General features: G+C 37.5%; 1 protein-coding gene across 1 annotated transcript in view; it reads left to right on the top strand.

Moving 5' to 3' along the window:
- unc80 (unc80, NALCN channel complex subunit) overlaps window positions 1–24,535 on the top strand; it is a 1,843,891-nt gene that overhangs the window by 420,933 nt on the left and 1,398,423 nt on the right. The window contains exons 17-18 of the mRNA XM_090378420.1: window positions 8,914–9,058; window positions 17,856–18,021. Coding sequence (XP_090234546.1) covers window positions 8,914–9,058; window positions 17,856–18,021 — 311 coding nt within the window. The remainder of the gene's footprint in view (window positions 1–8,913; window positions 9,059–17,855; window positions 18,022–24,535) is intronic.

The raw sequence follows: 24,535 nt of genomic DNA, 5'->3' as shown, positions 1-24,535 counted from the left end.
GTTAATAATTTAATTTAATTATTAATAATTACATTGCACTTTCTAAAGCAAAATAAATGTATTAATTCTATTTCACTTTCCAAACCAAAGTAATTCCAATGCACTTTCAAAAGTAAAAAAAAAAATCCAATAAATTAAGTTCATCCAGCAATTAACCACCTGCAGGCTAAAGGCAAATTTACACACATCTATTCTACAACTGCCTTTCCTCAATTTGAATTTATGCCCCCTCAGGTTCATAATCTGAGCAAGCAGAAGAATTCCATCAGAATTCAGCATGCTCAACCCATTCAAGGCCGCATACACTGCAATCAGATCACCTGTAGCTGGAGCCTAGGCACCTCACAGGTGCCTAGTTTCCAGCCGCAGCAATTTGCAGAACTTAGGCCTTTCTTTGTAAAAGGGCCTATTTGTTCCCTTCACTAATCTTATTGCCCTTCTCTGTACACTCTCAAGTAACTCTACATCCTTCCTAAAATGAGGCCTCCAGACCTGTACACAGTACTCAAGGCATGGCCTGCCCATTGCCTTATACAAAGGGATAATCACCTCCTTTCCCCTGCTAGCAAAATTACTGTATATCATTGACACTACCCCATGGCCTGCTCTGGCAGCCTGTCTCATTGCTCAGAAAACTCATATCTCACTGTACAATCACTCCAAGGTCTTTTTAATTTTATACAACCCTAAGTGCAGTACCACAAAGTTAATACATACCAGTGGGGTTACTTCTAAAAATATGCAGTACTTTTTATTTGTCAACATTAAACTTCAGTTGCCACTTCTCAGCCCATTTGCTCACTTTTCTAGATCCTGTTGCAGTAGCACACTGCCATTACTCTCATTAACAACCCTGCTGACCTTCGTATTATCTGCAAACTTTGACACTAAGCCTGATATACCTTCATCAATAACATTGATAAATATACAAAACAACAGTGGGCCCAAAACTGTACCCTGTGGAACTTCACTAATAACATTAGTCCATGAAAAGCAGCTTCCATTGATTACCACTCTCTGTTTTCTCCCATTCAACCACCCTTTTATCCATTGTAGCAACTTACTGTTAATACCATACTACTCTAATTTGTCTGTAGCCAGGTGGGCAGGAGCAGCAGTGCAGAGCACACACTTCTTGATTAGACCGGATTTCGAGCCTATGACCACCAAATACGGAGGATGTGGAAAGGTCAGGGAATGACCACCGCATATCCCCAAAGCAATATGGCCTCAGTTGATAATGCTCCTAAAAACCAAAGAACAGCAACAACTCCCATTTGTACAGTAATTTTCCATGCACAACAGTGTCAAAAGCTTTTCTGAAATCCAAGTAAATGATATCAAAATTATTTTTTGCATCTAGTTCCTTCATAACCACATCATAGTGTCCAATCAGATTTGTCAGACAAGACCTTCCCTTAACAAACCGATGCTGTGTCTGAATTATTGCTGTAGTCTTGTCTAGATGATCCTGCAATGCATCTTGAACCCCTTGACTCCATTATTTTACCCAGAACAGAAATTAAACTAACTGGTCTGTAATTAGTTGTGTCACCTGTAGATCCCCCCTTTGTGAATTGGAGATACATTTGCACATATCCAGTCCTTCCCCTGAGTCCAAGAATGCTCTCATAATTATGGCTAAGGGTTTGCTTAGTTCCTTTGCCACCTCCTTTAATGTAAGTGGATAGATCTCATCAACCCCAGGCACCTTTCTTATGTTTAACTTCAACAATTTCTCCTCCATTTTGCTCTCAGTTATTACAAGATCATGAAGCACCCTGTTACAGTTTGATAAACTTCTGGCATTTTCCTCCCTTAATAACTCTTCATGTATGAATGTAGATGCAAAATACTCATTCAGATTATCAGCTATCAGATCAGGATTATCAACAGTCGAGCCACTTGTGTCAAGTGGACCAATCTGATTTATTCTCTTCCTTTTAGAGTTTATATACGTAAAGAAATCCTTGCTATTTTTTTTAGCATCCTTTGCTAAACTTTTCTCGTAATCTGCTTTTGCTTATCTAATCTCCTTTGTGACTTGATTACAGACTTGCTTATATCTGCCATAGGCTTTATATCGCCTGATAATTTATATGCATCCCATGCATTTTTTTTCTCTGCTACATGTCTCAGTAGTTCATTTGACATCCATTTAAGCCTAAACCTTGAAGAGTATTTCTTAATTGGTATGAAAAGCCTAGTAGCTTCCATGATTAATTCCTTGAATGCTTCCCACTTAGAATTTGCTGTTGCTAACATCATCAATTGGTCCCACTATACAGAATTTAAAAACTGTCTGATGCCACTGTAGTACCTTAATGGAAGCAAAAACCCTTCCCTTTATCTCTGATGGTAATTATATCTTTAAGTAAATCCCACATCAGTACACTGTGATCACTGCCGCTTAGTGGTTCCCTTATCTGCATATCCTTAATTCACAAATAATCACTGCTAATAACCAGATAAAGTGTATTACCTTCTCTGGTTGCCTCTCGACAATGCTGCTGCAGAAAACAGTTGTTCAGTAAATTCACAAAAAAGGTCTTGCTAGTTGCAAGTGACCAACCCCCAAGTTACAGTCAAGATCTGGGAAGTGAAAATCCCCCATTATAATACAATCTGATTTACTCACCCATTCTATTTCTCTGAACAATTTTTTGTTGTACTCATTAGTCATTAGGCCCATAACACACTCCTACTTTCATTTTTGATTTCCCAGAGCTTATGTCACACCAAACTGACTCAACATTGCACTGTCCATCTATGTCAACTGGATGCACTTACTTAGATTTTATATTTTTCTTAATTAACAGAATAACCCATCCTCCCTTCCTATCCTGTCTGTCCTTCCTGTACCCATTGTGCTCCCCAAATTCCAGTTCTGCATTCCTAATATCTGTGTGACACTACATATTTGATATCTCAACAATATCTGCCTTTGATACAACATCATCTTGACCAGCACTTCAAATTCATCAAATTTATTTACTTACTTCTAGTATTGGTGTACAAGCAAGTATATATGCACCTATACTTATTCTTATTTACCCTAACACAGCTCATGTATTTATTTGTTTCATGATGACTGCCATCAGTCCCTGAAACCACCAGAACCCCACCCTCCAGCAAACCTCCAAGCTAGCAGTTTTCCGTCACCTAACACTGCCTCGATAGTATCAGCATACACTCTTGCTCCCCTTCTATTTAATTCTATCCCATCCGTATAGAAGCAGTCACTTCTGTTAACAAGCACAGACCATGCTGAGAAACATTCTACGCCATGGGTTTTGCACAATCCCTCCAGGGCCTAATTGGTTGACAAGGCTCTCATCATATACTCCCTCCTATCATGTCTGGGGAGAATTTGAAAACACTTTCAAATTTAACCCTGACTCGAGACTTTTTTTCAACATTAACCTGTACTTAGCATTAGTAGAGGCATATGATGCAAGAAAGCAAGCTTATGCAAAAAAAACAAAAAACGCTCCCATTTCACCCCTCCTTTCGTTCCAAATATCTGTCCAGCTCAGCCTTGCCGACCGGGCTAGCCGGGTGGGTAAAGTGCCTGCCTGGCAACCCAAAGGTCGCAGGTTCGAATCCCGCCTCAGGCTTTGATCAAAGTACTGCAAAAACCTTGGGAGGTGCATTATGGCCACAGACGCCGATGCGCCAACAACTACCAAAATAATAAAAAAAAAAAAGCTCAGCCTTAAATTTATTAAGGCTAACAACTTCCACAACAAAGGATGGAAGTCTGTTCCACCAACCAACTATCCGTTGGCTAAAGGCAAACTTCTGCACATCTATCCTACATCTGTCTTTCCTCAATTTGAATTTATGCCCTCTCAGGTGATTATTCTGAGCAAGAGGAAGAATTCCAAAAGCATTGAGCATGCTCAAACCATGCAAGGCTTTATACACCTCAATCAGATCACCTCGCAGGCTTAGTTGCTAATGCACCAATAAAACCCAACCAACAAACCTCGCAGGTGCCTAGTCCAGACACTGTAATTTGCAAAACTTAAGCTTTTCTTCGTAAGAGCAATCCTTGGTTCCATTCAATAATCTTGTTGCCCTTCTCTGTACTCGTTCCAACAGCTCTACATCCTTCTTAAAATGAGGCCTCCAGACCTGTATACAGTACTCAAGGTGTGGCCTGACCATTTCCTTATACAAGGGGATAATCACCTTCTTATCACTGCTAGAAAAATTCCTGTGTATCATTGACAAGACACCATGAGCTACTCTTGCAGACCATCTGCACTGCTCAGAAAGCTTCATATCTGCCTGCACAATTACCCCCAGGTTCTTTTTGTTCTCTTCCACTGTCAGTGTAGTACCACAGAGTTGATATGTTACTCTAGGATTACTGCTTCCCATATGTAGTACTTTACATTTGTCAATGTTAAACTTCATTTGCCACCTCTTAGCCCATCTTCTCAACTTTTCTAGATCCTGTTTCAGCAGTGTACTGTCATTACTAACAACCCTACCAACTTTCATATCATCTGCAAACTTGGACATTAAGCTTGATATACCATCATCAATATCATTTATAAATACAGAAAACAACAATGGACCTAACACTGAACCCTGGGGGGACCTAACTAATAACATTACTCCATAAAGAGCAGTGTCCATTGATTACCACTCTGTGACTTCTCCCACTCAACCATCCCTTTATCCATAGCAGCAATTTGCCTCCAATGCCACACTGCTCCAATTTGTTCAGCAGTCTTCCATGTGCAACAGTATCAAAAGCCTTTCTAAGATCCAAATATATGATATCAAAGTTATTCCCTGCATCCAGTTCCTTTGTGACACATCATAGTATCCAATCAAATTGGTCAGGCAAAACTTTCCCTTAACAAAACCATGTATGTACTTGTTAAGTAAATCTGCAGATCTGCTACTCTTAATGTCATTAGTGCTAATGTGTGCAACAATATCACCCTTTGTGTCCTTAAAAGATGATATCTGCTCTTCAACATCAACTTTTGCTGCTGGCAGACATACTCTGGTCCTATTCCATCTATCCCTTTTACAAAGTATATTACCCATCTCCCTGATAATAGAGTCACTGCCAATAACTAATTCCTGTGGGACCAGCACATTCTGCCTTGGAGATTGCCGTTGTGTTGCCTGATGTCAAGAGTGAGCTCTGGCATTGAGTTGGGCAGCTGAGAGCTTGATGGGGCCCTCATATTAATTTCTTCCAGGGCATCTACTATACACCTCAAGCTCTTATAGACACCCATCAGAACACTAAGTTGGCACCTAATTTCTAGTCAGTCTATGCCCCTAGCACACACAATGACATCCTCCTTGACTAATTAATATTCTTTTCCTGAGAGTTCAGCAAACATTTCACAAGTTGCACATTTTTTGTTCTGTGATGCATTGGTGAATTGTCCCCCTCAGTTCACCTCCGAATCACAGCACTCCTGCCACTTTGTGCCCATTTCTTTGCTTCTGTAGTGTGGTGCACGATATTGAAAATTAATGAGATCAATAACTTTAATTAATTGATTATCAATACCACACTGTCGAATACTATCTAGTTTTATGTTAGAGCTACCTATTTACCCCAATTGAAATTTTAATTCCCTACCACTTAAATTCCCTATACTTAAACAATGGCTGCAAGATTCGAACAAAACAATGGTTTTATGTATATTAAGTAGTAAACTACAAAAACTATCTAAATTAAAAATAAAATAACCAGCGTAACTAGAATTGTAAAGCTACTTATAATGTACAATTTAATATAACAATTAAGTAAGTAAAATGGCAAATACTTATCACTTTTTGTGGAGCCTGTAATTCACAGCTGGAATTTATAAAGAGAGCCAGCGCCCTCTCCAAAAGGGTGGTTAAAGTTATTGCACTTTTTGGAAATTAGCCTATTCTCAGTATCATAGATTGTGCATAAATATCAAAGCAACCATGTATTTCATTCTGATTGGATAAGAAATGCACATTTAAAATGTGTACATTATTGGATTTATATTTTTTAATAGAGCTTTGATTATTCCAAATGAATATAAATTATGTTTATAAATTTATGTCTACAACATCTATTCTAACATTCTAAACTTTCTTTGGAAATTTTATTAAAATGCTATTGTTATCCGCATCTGATGTATAAAGAAATTGGCCTATATGTGATGCTAATTTCATTTTTGTGAAACACTGTTACAGAAACTATAATTTTTAGCATAAGCTCACATGTTTAAATAATCGAAGCCTTCCTGACAATTTATCAAGTGTGCCATATTGTTGAGGTATTGAACATTATAAATTACTTTTCTGGAATTTTTGAAGAAGGAACTTTTAATAGATTAATTAGAAACACTGCTTTAATATTGATTCCAAGAAAGGTTTGTTTAATTTGACATACTGTGAGCTGTGAACGTGTTAAAAGACTGTAATGGAGTTTTATTAGGTCCACAGATTACAGGAATTTTATATCTCATATCCAATATTCTATTATTAAAATAAAATAATTTTACTTAATTTTAGAAAGAAAGTTAAAAAAAAATTTTAGAAATTGAAATTTATTTTATTCTTAAAAGTATACATCACAAATATTTTTATATGTACTTTTCTAAGAATAAACATTCACGCATGAGGAGTTATTCAGGAAGGAGAATGATGTAGGTAAAGTAAACATTGGCAGTGAGCTGGATGATTTTGTAATAACTGAGAGGAAAGTGGAGGAGAGATTGTTGAGGATAAACATAAAAAAGGCACCTGGGGTGGATGGGATCTATCCAGTTATATTAAAGGAGGCAGCAAAGGAAGTATGCAAACCCCTAGCCATAATTATGAGAGCTTCTTTGGACTCAGCGGAGGTGCCCATAGACTGGAGATGTGCAAATGTAACCCCAATTCACAAAGGAGGATCAAAGGCTGACACAAGTAATTATAGACCTGTTAGTTTAACTTCTGTTCCAGGTAAATTAATGGAGGCACTGGTTAAAGAAGCACTGCAGGATCATCTAGACAAGAATTCAGTTATAGCTCAGACGCAGCATGGTTTTATTAAGGGCAGGTCTTGCCTGACCAATTTGATTGGATACTATGATGTAGTCACAAAAGAACTGGATGCAGGGAATAACTTTGATATTATATATTTGGATCTTAGAAAGGCTTTTGATACTGTTGCACATGGAAGACTGCTGCACAAATTGGAGCAGTGTGGCATTGGAGGCAAATTGCTGCTATGGATAAGGGGATGGTTGAGTGGCAGAAGACAGAGAGTGGTAATCAATGGACACTGCTCAACGTGGACTAATGTTATTAGTGGAGTTCCTCAAGGTTCAGTGTTGGGTCCGTTGTTGTTTTCGGTGTTTATGAATGATATTGATGATGGGATATCAAGTTTAATGTCCAAGTTTGCAGATGATACAAAGGTTGGCAGGGTCGTTAAGGACAATACTGACGCTATGCTGCTGCAACAGGATCTGGAAAGGTTGAACAGATGGGCTGAGAGGTGGCAAATGAGGTTTAACATCGACAAATGTAAAGTGCTGCATATGGGAAACAGTAACCCCAGAGCAACGTATCAACTCTGCGGTACTACACTGACAGTGGTGGAGAATGAAAAGGACCTGGGGGTAATTGTGCAGGCAGATATGAAGTTCTCTGAGCAGTGCAGACGAGCTACGAGAGTAGCGCATGGTGTCTTGTCAATGATATACAGGAATTTTTCTAGCAGGGATAAGGAGGTGATTATTCCCTTGTATAAGGCAATGGTAAGGCCACATCTTGAGTACTGTATACAGGTCTGGAGGCCTCATTTCAAGAAGGATGTAGAGCTGCTGGAACGGGTACAGAGAAGGGCAACAAGATTAGTAAATGGAACAAAGGGTTGCTCTTACGAAGAAAGGCTTAAGTTTTGCAAATTACAGAGTCTGGAGACTAGGCACCGGCGAGGTGATCTGATAGAGGTGTATAAGGCTTTGAATGGTTTGAGCATGCTCAATGCCAATGGGATTCTTCATCTTTCTCAGAATAATCACCTCAGAGGGCATAAATTCAAATTGAGGAAGGACGGATGTCGGATAGATGTGCGGAAATTTGCCTTTGGCCAGCGGGTGGTTGGTTGGTGGAACCGACTTCCATCACTTGTTGTTGAAGTTGATAGCCTAAACAAATTTAAAGCTCAACTGGACAGGTATTTCGAACGAACGGAGGGGTGAAATGGGAGTGGTGTGTTTTTTTTTTTTTTTTTTTTTTTTTTTTTGGCTGATGCTGAATAAGCTTGCTTTCTTGCATCATATGCCTCTGCTAATGCTAATGCTAATGCTAAAACTTTGCTTTAAATATAATAGGCTTTGTTTCAAAAGAAGGTATAGTTTGTTTGATAGCCAGTATAATTTTTAAAATAAACGTCAATTTAATGAAGTTAACATAAACTCTGTTAAAGGTCATTCAATTTTATATACATTACAATGCATGACTTTGTAATGTATATAAAATTACAGTACATGGAGAATTCTAGCCTGAATAAAGAAAGCAAGAGAATTAAAAGGTTTGCTGTACAAAAAATTAATAATCTTGAAATATGATTGTTAAATGAAATCAGTCATTAAGTGAGAGAGTCAGTTTCAGTTAATTCCTGATCTTAGCTGCTGTAGAAGTTTCCACATTTATAAGAGCTGATAAGATGTCGTAATGTTTTAAAACAATCTTTTAGTCATTAAGGGTATGTATTGAGGTATTCTCAATAAAATTCCTAACAAAAAATCACATGGTTTTACAATGTTAATCTCGTGATTTTTAATCTTTAATGTAGAGGTTTTGATTTTTTCCTCATCATAATTAATTTCATTGTTTTTTTAATTTTCCCTGAATATTCAGCAAAATATGATTTGAAGTGGTATTTTTTTTTGGTTATTTTAGACACACCAAATCTTTGGATCATGAAGAATGTAAAGATCCAGTATATTCACCAACAGTTTTTATAGTGGATGAAACAGCTACAGAAAAAACAAGTCGAAAATCTTTCTTTAGAAGAAAAGGTGTCGGAAAAGTTCCTGGCTCTCAGGTGCTGATATTTTGTGTAATACTGAATTTTTGTTTGTTGCCTGTGTAATATATTTATATAAAGGTGTGCATATTTGAAGTAATAGAATTATCAGAATTTTTTGTGTTATGCCATGAGGATTTTCCAAATAAAAAATGTTTAATGTATGATAGTTGTCAGGAGGGTGAGAAACCAGATAATGTACATTTAAATACACATTGACATTCTAGTTTGTAACAAACCTGTTTCTTTTACGTTTTATTATATTCTGGGCTTGATTTTTCTTGTGTCATTTCCCTTTCAAATGATATTTGCTAATTCAAAGGGAAATTCTATCAGCCTCAACTACCCACAGAGTCAGAGGCGTAGCTAGGTTTTCGGTGCCCTTGGCAAATTCGTGGATACGCGCATTTTTTCTATAATTGGTGAAATCATAATAAATAATAACAGTTGGACCTCTGTTTAACAAACTACTTTATAGCAAAATTTTCTATTTGGAGATAAATATTTTCTTTTTACCGAATTTTTTTAGAATTCACCAAATAGAATTTTGTTCTTCACTGAATTTTTTTTTTATTTCTTTGTTTTATGGAAATAAAAATTTTCTTTGTTTGTAAAATGAAGAAAATTTTCATATAATGACTGCATTACAAGACTTAACTGGGTACACATCATTTGCACCCATTGCCTTCAAGCAAGCAATAATGCTGTTGTTATACCCGAATTAAAAGATAAAGAGATTACCATCTGCCACTCAGTGAAACCCATAGAACCTATCCGACTACCTGTCCCACATGGTCCTTGAGGTTTCTCTCAGATATGCCAGACAAGCTGTACTTGCTACCTGGGAGTCTAAAACGCTGATTGAACTGATATCCGGGTGACACTCAAGTCAAGTGGATGCAATTTCGGCAAAGTCCGGACGGTCTGTGACAGCCAAATCCTCTGCTTCCACCTTCACGATGGTGAGACTGTTAGTAATCCTGGGTATAACCTCCATGCACAAGTACATGGTGGGTGACCACCCAGGTGTGAACCAATGTAAGCAGGGGTCGAGGTGTGGTGCCCACACCACATGGAGGAACGCCGCCCCTCTATGTTACCAGGCAGTACTAGGTGGTAGATGACTCTCACAAACCGGTGAAATACCACCACTTTGCTTATTGGAGGCTTGAAGTGGTGGAACCCTTAGCTCTAGAGAGTGTTCTAGAGAGTACTCTCTAGAGCTAAGTTCCGTTCAACCCTTCCCTATCTCTTCCATCATGCACTATGATTGATGACTTTTGAGGTTATGATGAACGTCGTGGCGTGATTCAATATTCCTTACATTTCGAGGGTACAGCTCTAAAACGGTGTTCACAGGCCGGCTGCTAGTTAGTATACTGGACCGAACCTATTGGTAACTCTCTAGGAAGCTTCCGGATCAACTAGTGTATAATCTTGCTACCTCTACTCTGCCAGATAGTCTGGCAGGGAGTCCGAGTAGTGTGTATGCGGGGATCATTGACGAGGCCACGTTATGCAAAGGATCTGGGTATATTCTTACCATGTGTACGCCATATCCAAAAATTCATTACTTCATACAGCATGTCCCACCTACTTTTTCTTACTGTTGAATACACCATGAATTGTCAAACTAATAGAGCAAGCTTATCTGTGATATAAACCTCCCAAGCACTTCCTAATTCATTTCACAAATATACGTGGTCTCAATTCTAATCTCAACAATGACCATTTCCACTTGCAGTCTGCCAAACCCCATGTACTTTTTCTAACAGAATTTCAGTTATTGGTTGATTCAACTACTGCTCATCTCAGATGCCAAAATTATTCGCTGTATGATTCCTTTCACCTCAAAGGTGGTACTTGTGCATAGGTCCGTTCTGATATTCCCTGTAGATACTTGGCAATTTGGAATCTCCTCTATTTGATCTTCTCTGGCTTAAAATCTCTCTATCTCATTGTGTAAAATTCATCTGTTGTCTCTACCTTTCTCCCAACTCCACTAATCACTTGGAGCTCTTTGACTTCCTTTCTTTGCAACTTGACTTTCTCCAGTTCAACTTTCCTAACATTGAGGTAATTTTCCTTGGTGATTTTAATGTTCACAACTCTAGCTGGCTTCCGTTTTCTAGTCACACCAACCCAGCAGGTTGAGATGCTGAGGCTTTTGCAATTACTAATGACCTAGCACAGATTGTCATTTACCTACAAGAATACCGGACAATCTTAATCATACAGCCAATACAGCTTGATTTTTTTCTCACAAACAATCCTTCTAAGTACACGGTCGAAGTGAGAGCTCCTTTAGGCACTTCAAATCACAACTTGGTGATTGTCTCTTCTCCAATGGAACCTTTATCTCATGGCTATTCCCAACCTCGTGTTGTTTGGCATTACAAGAATGCAAAATGGGATGACCTGCGAGACTTCTTTTCTTCTTTTCCTTGGTCGGATTACTGTTTCAAAAGTTCTGATGTCAACGTTTGCTCAGATCGTGTCAGTGAAATTATTCTTGCAGGAATGGAATCCTTTATCCCACACTCCACTTTAAAATCTCGTCCTTTATCTAAACCTTGGTTTTCCAATAAATGTGCTAAGGCTGTTCAAGAGAAGAATGTTGCATATCGTAATTGGCTTGTTTCTAATTCTTCAGTTTAATTTTCTGCCTACACCAAAGCTCGCAACAATTGTAAAGCAGTTATTAATCAGTCCAAACTAGAGTTTGAACAGGCTAAGATTAGAAAACTTGCTTCTTGCCCTAATGGTAGCCAAGCATTCTGGCCTCTTGCCAAAGTTATTGGCCGCAACTTTTGCCCATCTCTGCTCCCACCTCTGTCCAAACCAGATGGTTCTGTTGTCACTTCAGCCAAGGATAAAGCTGACCTGTTAGCATCCCATTTTTCTTCCTGCTCATGTATTAATGATCTTGGTAAAACACCTCCCACCATTCCCAACATGCTCCATTCAATGCCTCCTGTGGTCTTCCGTCAAAAGGATATCAGAAGGATTTTGATGCATCTTGATGCTAAGAAACCTCCAGGTCCTGATTGTAATTCTCCACTTGTTCTCAAAACCTGTGCTTCCGAACTTACTCCTATTCTTTGCCGCCTTTTTCACTTTCTTATTCCAAAGGTGTTTTTTCCCTTCTGCTTGGAAATTTGCTCATATCCAGCCAGTTCCTAAAAATGGTGACAAATCCCTCCCATCCAATTATCATCCCATTGCAATTACTTCTACTTTTTTTAGGCACCTCCATAGCCAGGTGGGAAGGAGCAGCAGTGCGTAGCACACGCTTCTTGATTCGACCGGGGTTTGAGCCAGTCACCACCAAATGCGGAGGATGCGGAAAGGTCAGGGAATGACTACCGCATATCCCGAAGCAATATGGCCTTAGTTGCTAATGCTCCTAAAAACCAAACAACAACAACAACTTCTACTTTTTCTGAAGTAATGGAGAAATCAATTAACCGCCAACTCTTAAACTACCTAGAAACATTCCGTCTGATCAACGATTACCAGTATGGATTCTGTTAGTGTCGATTCACTGGTGATGTTTTCGCTTATGTTACCCGTTTATGGACTAATCAATGGAAAGGTTCAGTGAAACACAAGTAGTTGCTCTTGACATCTCAAAGGCTTTCGATCATGTTTGGCATAAAGGTCTTCTAAACAAGCTTCCATATTATGGTTTTCCAACTGTTTTTAGTAATTGGTTATCCAGTTTTCTCTTTGATCGCTCACTGAGGGTGATGGTAGATGGCTCCCTGTCTTCTAACGTCTCCACTAATGCTGGTGTCCCCACATTTCAGTTCTTTCCCCCACTCTTTTCCTCTTGTATATTAATGAGCTTCTTCCATTGACTGGAAATCCTATCCATAGTTTTGCCGATGATAGCTCATTGCATTCCACTTTCCATTTTGAGAAACTTTGTCCTGCTCAATCAGCTTCAACTTCTCAAAAATCTGCTACCAATTCCTTAAATGTGATCAGGTAATTCTCCATTTTGAGAAACCTTGTCGTGCTCAATCAGCTTCAACTTCAAGAAAATCTGCTACCAATTCCTTAAATGCTGATCTTCAGGTAATCCTCCAGTGGGGCAAAGTCAACTTAGTTGATTTCAATCCTTCTAAAACTCAGTCTTGTCTTATATCTCGCAAAAATGATTCTTCTGCTCCTATGCTTATCTTTAGTGACACTCCGATTTCTAGGCAAAATGATATATCTCTTTTGGGGATTACCCTGACTTCTAATCTCTCTTGGCACAAGCACATTACAAATATTGCTTCCTCTGCATCTAAAAAACTTGGTTTTCTCTTTCGCTCTCGGTGTTACTTTTCTTCTAAACGGCTGCTCACTCTGTATAAATCGCAAATCCGCCCTGCCATGGAATATTGTTCCCACATCTGGGGTGGTGCCCCCAAAACCTCTCTCAGGCTTCTTGATTCCATTCAGAAGAGGGCAGTTAGGTTAATTAATGATTAATCTCTAAAGAGAACAGAGTCTCTACAGATACTTCCATGGGCACTGTTCTTCTGAATTGGCTTCTATAATTCCCGCTCTCTCTTTCAAAACAGTCTGAACCCGTTCCGCCATCAGCCGACATCCATTTACTGTCCAACTTCAAACCCACAGAACCAACTTTTCATCTTCCTCATTTATTCAGTCAACTGCCGGTTTCTGGTACAACCTTCCTTCATACGTATTTCCTAAAAATTACAATCTACCTGAGTTCAAGTCCAATGTCTTCTTTAGTCTTCTCAATCTCCAACCCAAGCACGGTACTAAGTACTATAGGTTCTAATACCTGTTGTGTTTGGGGTTCACATAAAAAAAAAAAGAAAAAAAAAAAAGTACCAAGAAGTAGAGCTGGTCACCTACTTTCTGTGTATCCATAGCCAATGGGCAAACCAAGGCTCTGGCCAATCTTCTATTGTAAGAACCCTGTTAGAGATTTAGAAGAGAGTGGTTTTCCTTTATCCTGACAAGTGGTCATCTATTGTTTCGTGGAAGTTATATGGCACCGTTTCAATCTTCCTCTTAACATACGCCTTGTTGCATTTAGTTGTTTTTAAAATTATTTCACTTCGTACTTTTCTTGCTAACAAATTAATAAATTCATTCTGAATTTCTGGAGATAAATAATTAGTGTGGTGTTTAATATGCAATTCCAGACCATTTTTCATGTTAAAGTCAAATTGGCTGACAAATTTTATCAAGTTTAAAAATACGCCACAATTTTTTTCTTCGATATCGATTTTTTTTCCTTCGATATTACTAGCATGTCCACGAGATGCCAAATTATTTTCAGCACAGAACAATATACATTTCAATATATGACACCATTTCGAAATTTCGCTTCTTAGTGCTGCTTGTGCATTGTCATCAATTAGTCCACCTTTTTGAAGACCCTTTTCTAATAATTTCCATTTTGTTAAATAGTTTATATGTGTTGTAATGAATTTTCATGAAAAAGAACGTTTGGATTTAGATGTTTCCAATCCTTAGATCCATCTGAGCTGCAAAATGGAACATTATTTGTGTCAGATACAAATAAGAGGCACAGAAAACAAAATATTGCATCTTTGTTTTTGCAATAAAATAACCATTTCCTCTCTTTTTTTTTTCAATACCTTCATTTTTGTATTTCCATGACTTATTGAAACATTGGCCATTAGTGACAGGAGACTATGTGTTCTGGACCGTGTTGCACCATAAGAGATCCGTTTTTGTGGGTATTAAAATTCCACGTGGTCGGATCATTAAAATTCAGACTTAATGTTCCATGTTAATATTATTGCTGCCATCATTTTCTTATGCCAACTGTTGTTGGTTATTGTCCACAGTTTCTAATTCTTTTAAAGTAACTTGAACTGTTTGAGCTTTTTCTTGGACTTTCATTTCAGTGGCATCGTCGTCATTTGTTTCATCTTCATTCGAATCATGTTCGTTTTCTTTGTCACTTTCAGGTTTGGAGTGGCTTATTGTAATCCAATTTTGTAAACTAGTGGAATGTTTTTTTTCTAATTTCCTCTTTATGCAGTCTTTCTGCCGTGCTGATGTCCACTTTTTTTCTTTGGTGTCATGTCTAAAATTAATTTGGCCTTTATTGTTTTATTTAAATTATAAATCACAATATTCACAATTACCTGTTTATATAGCAATCACAAAAACACTATAACTTATTCAGTTTGTACACAATGTGTAAATTGCGAACTGCTTCTATGCATTCGAGCATGCGTTGATGAAGCGATCGCCTGATTGGTCTCTTCAAAGTTACATTCTGGACAGCAAATAGATCTATGATGCTGTGCAGTATGTACTCAGATGTAAGGATGCATGTAGGCTTGAATCGCCGTGTGAAAATTAATTTTCACCCTCCCTTTGCTGTCATCTTGATTCAACATCATCGAGGGGTGCCATTTAGTCAGCTAGCCTCGGGTGTCGAAACAGCTTGGCACTGTACTCATGTGGCCTGTCAGTGGCGCCCTTCTCCTGTTGGTGCCCTTGGCAACTGCCCCAATGCATTCCTACGTCACTGCACAGAGTTAACATGTTCCAGTAATTAACAACTCACTGGCTAAAAGAAAACTTCCTGCAGTCCTATCTATTACCTTGTAATTTGAATTTATGGTCTATAGTTCTGGAATCATTTGTAACAGTGAAAATTTCAGTAATTCATTTTACTACATTCATTATCCCTTCTAATGTGCTTAATTGACAAGCTCATATATGAATTCATAATTGAAGTCTCCACTCATATAGTTGCCCTTTTGAAGGTTTTACCATGCAGGTTACCTTTCTTTGCACCCTTACAAGGTGCAATCCCCATACTTGTACATAGTATTCCATGATATATTTTATTAATGTTAGATATACATTCTTTGCTTCTATGATTATTGCTTTAAAGGTATTCCGTAATTCTAATGCATTCACATTTTCCTCTGCAATGTGCCCATTTAATAGATGCCATCTTTTGACTTATCATCATTTGTCATTATCTGTTCATCATCATCTATGACTCATCTGTCATAGACCCAATTCTTGAAATTTAAACTTTTGATATGAAGCATGCCCCCCCCTCCCTCTCTGTGTCCTTCCTAAATGCATTGTACATAGTGAAACTCATCCACTGTATGCATTCATTATCCACCTATTATTTAATGTTAGTTGCCTTAACTAGGAGTTTAAATTCAATAATTTTATTCATAATGCTCCTGATATTAGTGTCCAATATCAGGAGCATTGTCCTGACAGGACAATGTTGGAAAGACAGTTGTAGGATAGATGTGTGGAAGTTTGCCTTGAGCCAGCGGGTGGTTGATTGCTGGAACAACTTCCATCCGTCGTAGAAGTTGATAGCTTAAACAGATTCAAGGCAGAACTAGACAAACATTTGGAGCGAGTGGATGGGTGAAATGAGAAGGGGCTATGTGTTTTTTTTTTTTTTTTTGGCTGATGCTATATAAGCTTGCTTTCTTGCATCATGTGCCCTTGTTAATCCTAATGCTAAATGATAAGAAAGACTACAGTTCTGAAAATTGCATCATCTGGAAACTAGGCAATTCTGAGGTGATCTGATTGAGTAAGATAAGTACTGATGGCATCCTTCACCTTACTCAGACAACACACACATGAGCGAGTATAAATATAAATTGAGGTAACTCTGGTTGATGGTGAGTGTAAATTTTCTTCCTGCTAGTGGGTGGTTAATTCATTTTTATTTTGCTTTATTTTTTTTTGGCTGATGCTGTTATATTCTTTCTTACTTGTCTCAGTTACCAATATGAATACTAATGCTAATCAGTTTTCCCTGAAATTATTAGAATTACACTACTCTGCATGAAGTAAATACTAGAAATATGCATTTGATTTGTTCAGTGTTAAAGGAATTTATAGTCCTTTCTATATCTCTTGATATCCAGAGTCAACTAGCATTCTTAAAATAACCCACATTGAATGACACTCACATTGAAGACCTTTGCTGTAATAGCTTTGAAGGTGGAACATATGAAGGATTTTATGGTCTATAGTTCTGGAATCCTTTGTAACAGTGAAAATTTCAGTAATTCATTTTACGTCATTCATTCTCCCTTCTAATGTGCTTAATTGACAAGCTCTTAGATGAATTCATAAGAATAGATTAGGAAATAAAAGCAGTTTTGATTATATTGAAATAAATGCTTTTTTACAACATAAATGGAGTGCTGTAACTACATGAAGTTTTGCTTGCAAGGAATCTGTTACCAGTAGTACATAATCAGAGAAAAGAAACTAAATGAAATAAAATTAAATTAAAAATAATTAATTAATGACTGTTGATTAAAGAAAAATAATGTATGTTTACACTTATCATGAAGCTGACCAATACAGAAGCCTGTCGTAATAGTATTTCCTGCTGCAGCAGGAAGACTATGCAAGCCATGTAGATTTTTGTGATTCTTAAAAAGGTATCCTTACTTTTTTAATTAATTTACTGTCTGTGATAGGGAAATATATTTATATTTCATTTTAACCCTTTGCAAGACATTGTGATTATCGAAACTAAAATTATGTATAATGTTAATATGTAATTTGTTGTACCAGAAATTTTTCATTTATAATCATATGAATACCAATCTTACAAAAGTCATTAGTATTAAAGATTTAATAACATTTGCATAAATAATGGGCATGTGTTTATAGCACTTGGGGATTACTAATAGATGTGTTTATAGTGTATAGATAAATAATTATTATTATTAGTTTTTATTTACCAGCCATCTGGGCACATGCCAGTGAGCAAAAATTACATAAATATATAACAATGAAATTGCAGGTTAACCTGGATGGCCGAGAAGATATCTCTACAGTACACAGCCCTGTAAGCATAACTTGGGTTCATTCTCATGTTCCAGATGGATCAAGACTAAGTGTTTCTGATGATGATTGTTTACCTATTCAGGTGACACCAAAAAGGCATAAACCCAGTCGCTTTCAAATTGGTATGTTTATGCAACTATTAAAAATAGATTAGTATAATTTCTTTTGATATATGAATTTTACTTCTTAACATCTTTCTTCTCACATGCATAGATGATATTAAATCAATTTTCTTGGTGTTGCTTTAGAAAACAGCACCAGACCTTCACACTGCACCAGCAAACTTCATTGTCAGGATGATACAGTCTGGCAGGTAACTTTCTACAGGCATCCACCATATCTAGGCAAAACCATTGTACTAATAGACTGTGCACTGTGATTCATCACTGCAAAGGATAGCTTTCCATCGGTAGACCAAGAATAGTAGGCCTTGCACCGAGATAGATAGTGTCTGGCATTGGTCAGTGATTGGTGGCTTATGGATGGCTGCATGACCATGGTAGCTCATTTCTGGCAGCATTCTGTGCATTGTATTAGTACTGACAACATTTGCTGTGACAACATTGACTTGCATTCCAAGTTGATAATTCTTTGCAGGATTCTACTGTCACATTCCATCAGTTTTGGAAGTTTTCCAGGTTGTTTCATGACAGTTTCAGCACCAGTCAGATCTGTTAGTGATGTCATCTGCTTCCATTTGCAGATGGCAACACTAATCATTGACATAGAATCTTCAGCGCCATTGAAATGTCACATGCAGACCAACTGCTTACTCTATGGTACTCTATTATCATTCCCTTGGAAGCCTGTTATCTCTGTTGATTGTGCAATCTTGCATTTAGTCATATTGCTGTTTCTTCCAAGCCCTATGAATATGTTTACAGTTGTGTCTGACATTGTGCTTAGGTAGGAAGTGACAAATTATTAACAGAGGGGAATCTGAATATTAATGGTAGAGCAGTGTTTACACACACTAGGTGATGACCATTTTTTCCTTCTCTTCTTCACTGTCATTAATGGATTGTTGTTTAATTAATGCATATGTTTCACTTTATTTTATTTATATTGTACAGCATGTCACATTGTCATATTGTACAGAAAGCACTTCCTAATTAATTTCACAAATATACGTGGTCTCAATTCTAATCTCAACAATGTCCATTTCCACTTGCAGTCTGCCAAACCCCCTGTACTTTTTCTGACAGAATCTCAGTTTATTGTTTGATTCAACTACTGCTCATCTCAGATGCCCAAATTATTCGCTGGATGATTCCATTCGCCTCAAAGGTGATACTTGTGCATATGTCCATTCTAATATTCCCTGTCAGAGACTTGACAATTTGGAATCTCCTCTCTTTGATCTTCTCTGGCTTAAAATCTCACTACATCATTGTGTCAGATTTATCTGTTGTCTCTACTGTTCTCCCAACTCCACTAATCACTTGGAGCTCTTTGACTTCCTCTCTTTGCAACTTGACTTTCTCCAGCGATTTGATGTTCACAACTCCAGCTGGCTTCCGTTTTCTAGTCACAACGACCCAGCTGGTCGAGATGCTGAGGCTTTTGCAATTACTAATGACCTAGCACAGATTGTTCATTTACCTACAAGAATACCAGATAATCCTAATCATACAGCCAATACGCTTGATCTTTTTCCCACAAACAACCCTTCTAAGTACACGGTCGAAGTGAGAGGTCCTTTAGGCACTTCAGATCACAACTTGGTGATTGTCTCTTCTCCAATGGAACCTTTATCTCATGGCTATTCCCAACCACGTGTTGTTTGGCATTACAAGAATGCAAAATGGGATGACCTGCGAGATTTCTTTTCTTCTTTTCCTTGGTCGGATTACTTTTTTTTTTTTTTGATTTGGTAGTTGTTGGCGCATCGGCTTCTGTGGCCATATTGCACCTCCCAAGGTTTTTGCAGTACTTTGATCCAAGCCCGAGGCGGGAATCGAACCCGCGACCTTTGGGTTGCCAGACAGGCACTTTACCCACTCGGCTAGCCCGGTCGGCCGTCGTCGGATTACTGTTTCAAAGCTCAAATCAATTTCACAATCTCAGATCGTGTCAGTGAAATTATTCTTGCAGGAATGGAATCCTTTATCCCACACTCCACTTTAAAATCTCATCCTTTATCTAAACCTTGGTTTTCCAATAAATGTGCTAAGGCTGTTCAAGAGAAGAATGTTGCGTATCGTAATTGACTTGTTTCTAATTCTTCAGTTTAATTTTCTGCCTACACCAAAGCTCGCAAAAATTGTAAAGCAGTTATTAATCAGTCCAAACTAGATTTTCAACAGGCTAAGAGTAGAAAACTTTCTTCTTGCCCTAATGATAGCCGAGCATTCTGGTCTCTTGCCAAATCTATTGGCCGCAACTTTTGCCCATCTCTGCTCCCACTGACCTGCTAGCATCCCATTTTTCTTCCAACTCATGTATTAATGATCTTGGGAAAACACCTCCCACCATTCCCAACACGCTCCATTCAATGCTTCCTGTGGTCATCCGTAAAAAGGATGTCAGAAGGATTTTGAAGAATCTTGATGCTAAGAAAGCTCCAGGTCCCGATGGTATTTTTCCACTTGTTCTCAAAACCTGTGCTCTTGAACTTACTCCTATTCTTTGCTGCCTTTTTTCACTTTCTTATTCCAAAGGTGTTTTTCCTTCTGCTTGGAAATTTGCTCATATCCAGCCAGTTCCTAAAAAGGGTGACAAATTCCTCTCATCCAATTATCGTCCCATTGCAATTACTTTTACTCTTTCTAAAGTAATGGAGAAACCAATTAACCACCAACTCTTAAACTACCTAGAAACCTTCCGTCTAATCAACGATCGCCAGTATGGATTCTGTCAGTGTCGAGCCACTGGTGATATTCTGGCTTATGTTACCCATTTATGGACTAATCTAATTGAATGGAAAAGTTCGGTGAAACACAAGTAGTTGCTCTTGACATCTCAAAGGCTTTCTATCATGTTTGGCATAAAGGTCTTCTAAACAAGCTCCATTTTATGGTTTGCCAACTGTTTTTAGTAATTGGTTATCCAGTTTTCTCTTTGATCGCTCACTGAGGGTGATGGAAGATGGCTCTCTGTCTTCTAACTTCTCTGCTAATGCCGGTGTCCCCCAAGGTTCAGTTCTTTCCCCCACTCTTTTCCTCTTGAATATTAATGACCTTCTTCCATTGACTGGAAATCCTATCCATAGTTTTGTCGATGATAGCACATTGCATTCCACTTTCCATTTTGAGAAACCTTGCCCTGCTCAATCAGCTTCAACTTCTCAAAAATCTACTACCAATTCCTTAAATGTGATCTTCAGGTAATTCTCCATTTTGAGAAACCTTGTCGTGCTCAATCAGCTTCAACTTCTCGAAAATCTGTTACCAATTCCTTAAATTCCGATCTTCAGGTAATTCTCCAGTGGGACAAAGACAACTTAGTTGATTTCAACCCTTCTAAAACTCAGTCTTGTCTTATATCTCTCAAAAAAGGATTCTTCTGCTCCTATGCTTATCTTTAGTGACACTCCGATTTCTAGGCAAAATGATATATCTCTTTTGGGGATTACCCTGACTTCTAATCTCTCTTGGCACAAGCACATTACAAATATTTCTTCCTCTGCATCTAAAAAAATTGGTTTTCTCTTTCGCTCGCAGCATTACTTTTCTTTCAAACAGCTGCTCACTCTGTATAAATCGGAAATCCGCCCTGCCATGGAATATTGTTCCCACATCTGGGGTGGTGCCCCCAAAACCTCTCTCAGGCTTCTTGATTCCATTCAGAAGAGGGCAGTTAGGTTAATTAATGATTCATCTCTAACCGAGTCTCTCCACTTGCTTTCTCATAGACGTACTGTTTCTGCTGCATGCCTCTTCAACAGATACTTCCATGGGCACTGTTCGTCTGAATTGGCTTCTATAATTCCCGCTCTCTCTTTCAAAACAGTCCGAACCCGTGTCGCCACCAGCCAACATCCATTTACTGTCCTATGGCAAACTCACAGAACCAACTTTTCATCTTCCTCATTTATTCATTCAACTGCCGTTTTCTGGAACAACCTTCCTTCATACGTATTTCCTGAAAATTACAATCTACAGAAGTTGAAGTCCAATGTCAACAAATATCTTCTTTCGTCTTCTCAACCTCCAACCCAAGCACAGTACTAAGTACTATAGGTTCTAATATCTCTCGTGTTTGGGGTTTACATAAGAATAAAAAAATTGTAGCCCAATAAAAATAAAATGTTTATAAGTTTTTCAGTATCATCTTATGTGAAAATAGAAAAGAAGCTACAATTTTTAAGATTTTATTCAAAAATCCAGGAGTAGTTTAGTCCCAAGTTTACCTGATTTGAGAGTTTGTACTATATTTATTATTTTTAAATTTTTTTTCTGGAGTTTTATGCTTATAATTGTAATGTGCTTTACTGATAAATATCAAGATCAAAAGTTTTTTCAATTAGCAAGAAAATGGAAATACAAGATGACCTCCAACCTTGTTTACAAAAATTAAATGTTATTGTATCAATAGGATATATGATATAAACCTGAAACCACCTCCAGGTGATGAAGCTAGCTGAAAATGAAAAACGATTGTATTGGTGAAGGCATATCAAGTTTAATTATTTACGTACAGCTTCTGCATGTGCTGTAACTTGTTAGGTTGCATCCTCAGTTTGTCCTTGACTTGATAAGCTCACGACTGGCACATTGTATGGATTTCTTTGGGCTTTGTATAAAATTTCCTTGAACTGGGTACACTGCACTCTCAGAGACTTTTGTTCATTCACCATCTTGGCTGGGATGATTGCACAAACATGCATCATTTTTGAATTTTCCATACCATTGCAGAACTATAGGTCTACTTGTGGCTTCTTTTTAAATCATTTTCAAAATTTACACATAACAGTAGTGTCAGACTGCAGATCATTGAATGAAAGTATGTGCTACACTATCTCGTGTTGCTAAATTCTGCCCTGATTAGTTCTGTGATTATCTTGCCATCTATTGCAGTGCACACATTTTCTGGTTGGTGGATAAAAACTTTAACTAAGCTGTTCATACAGTAAGGTTTTTAGTTTTGTAAAGGAGATTTGTGGACAACCTGTAGATAAAAATAATTAACTTTTCCATATATTCGCCTGGATCTATTGAGGTTCAGAGAAGTTTGAATAATGTATTAGCAACACTAATTTTACAGAAAAAATACTCCTCTTATATTGTATTGTAAATTTGCAAACACTATACGTTGAATACATATATATATTGAATTTTTATAAAAAATGTGCTACACTATACTGGTATGTAGAATATACATTAAAATCAGTATATTCCAAGTAATTGTCATGCCTCATTTAGCTGCTAAAGGATGGAAAAATGTTTGTTAAGATTAAGCTTTAAGTTCTCAAATTGATTCTGAGGTGCCATATCCTGTGTTTTCCATGACTGCTAATCAAAAGCTAATCATCAAGAAATATGAATAAAATCTGCTCACCGTGTAAGCAAATTCATTTGTTCACACAAATAACTTTATAAAATTTAAGTTGTTTATTCATGTAACATTCATTGGAGAGTTCCTAAACGTAGAACAATTTCAAGTTGTAGCCCTGCTATAAAAGAAAAAAAGAACTAGTTCATTTAAAAAGGATCTGAACGGTTGCTTCTTAGTGTTTTTTTTGTTTAACAATACAGTAAACCCCCGCTATTCGCGGTATCTGTATTCGCGGTCGCTGATTTAGTATAAAATGAAACCTAAAAAAATGTGAATTTTAAAGCGCCCTGAACATTTTCCGCCATAAAAAAACATGGGCGTGGCTAAAATTCTTTTTCCCGGTCAAAACAGCGCTCAGTGGGTGGGGGGAGAGGGGTGACAAAATCCCGCCGTGGATGTTTCTCGCTAATCCATGTTCAGTGTGTGTTATGCGCTTGTCATGCATGTTTCGTCGTTTGCTTTTAATTTATATGCTTATAAATTGATTAATTTATCAATTTATAAATTTGTAAGCATATCAATTTATAAATTGATATGCTTACAAAAGTGATAAATCTACCGTTTTGCAGTGTAAAACAGACTTTTTCGAGTGTGTTAACGGAAGAAAGTGACTTTATTGTGGACAAGTTCTTTCTAACCCGTACAAAAATATGGCTACGAATAACAAGGGAAATGTGAAAAGATCAAAGAAGGTGATGACATTAGCGAATAAAATTGAGTTATTAGACAAAATTTCTAATGGTGAAAGTGTCTCCTCGGTGGCAAAACATTATAAAATCAATGAGTCAACGGTATGATCAATCTAGAAATCGGAAGGAAAAATCCGCCGTAGTGTCCGTGAAAACGCGGCGATTGCTTCAAAAATTTGCTCTGTAACTCGTGATGTTAAATTAGAAAAAAACGGAAAAAGCTTTAAATCTGTAGATAGAAGACCGAACTCAAAATAAAATTCTGTTACGTTCACTCATCATTCATGAAAAGGCAAAACTCCTCTATCAACACTTTAGCGAAACTGGTGATAGCACTGGCGGGATAAGTTTTTTTGCTAGCAAAAGCACTGGTTTGAAATTTCTAATAAATATTACATTTAATATTAAATTGTTTCTTATTTTCATTTCGATGCCATATGCTTGCATTTCA

This window comes from Mastigoproctus giganteus, chromosome 7 (genome assembly GCF_048544385.1).
Source record: "Mastigoproctus giganteus isolate SK-2022 chromosome 7, ASM4854438v1, whole genome shotgun sequence".
NCBI lineage: Eukaryota > Metazoa > Arthropoda > Arachnida > Uropygi > Thelyphonidae > Mastigoproctus > Mastigoproctus giganteus.
Note: the sequence above shows the minus strand (reverse complement) of the source record. Positions and strands in the feature narration are given on the sequence as shown.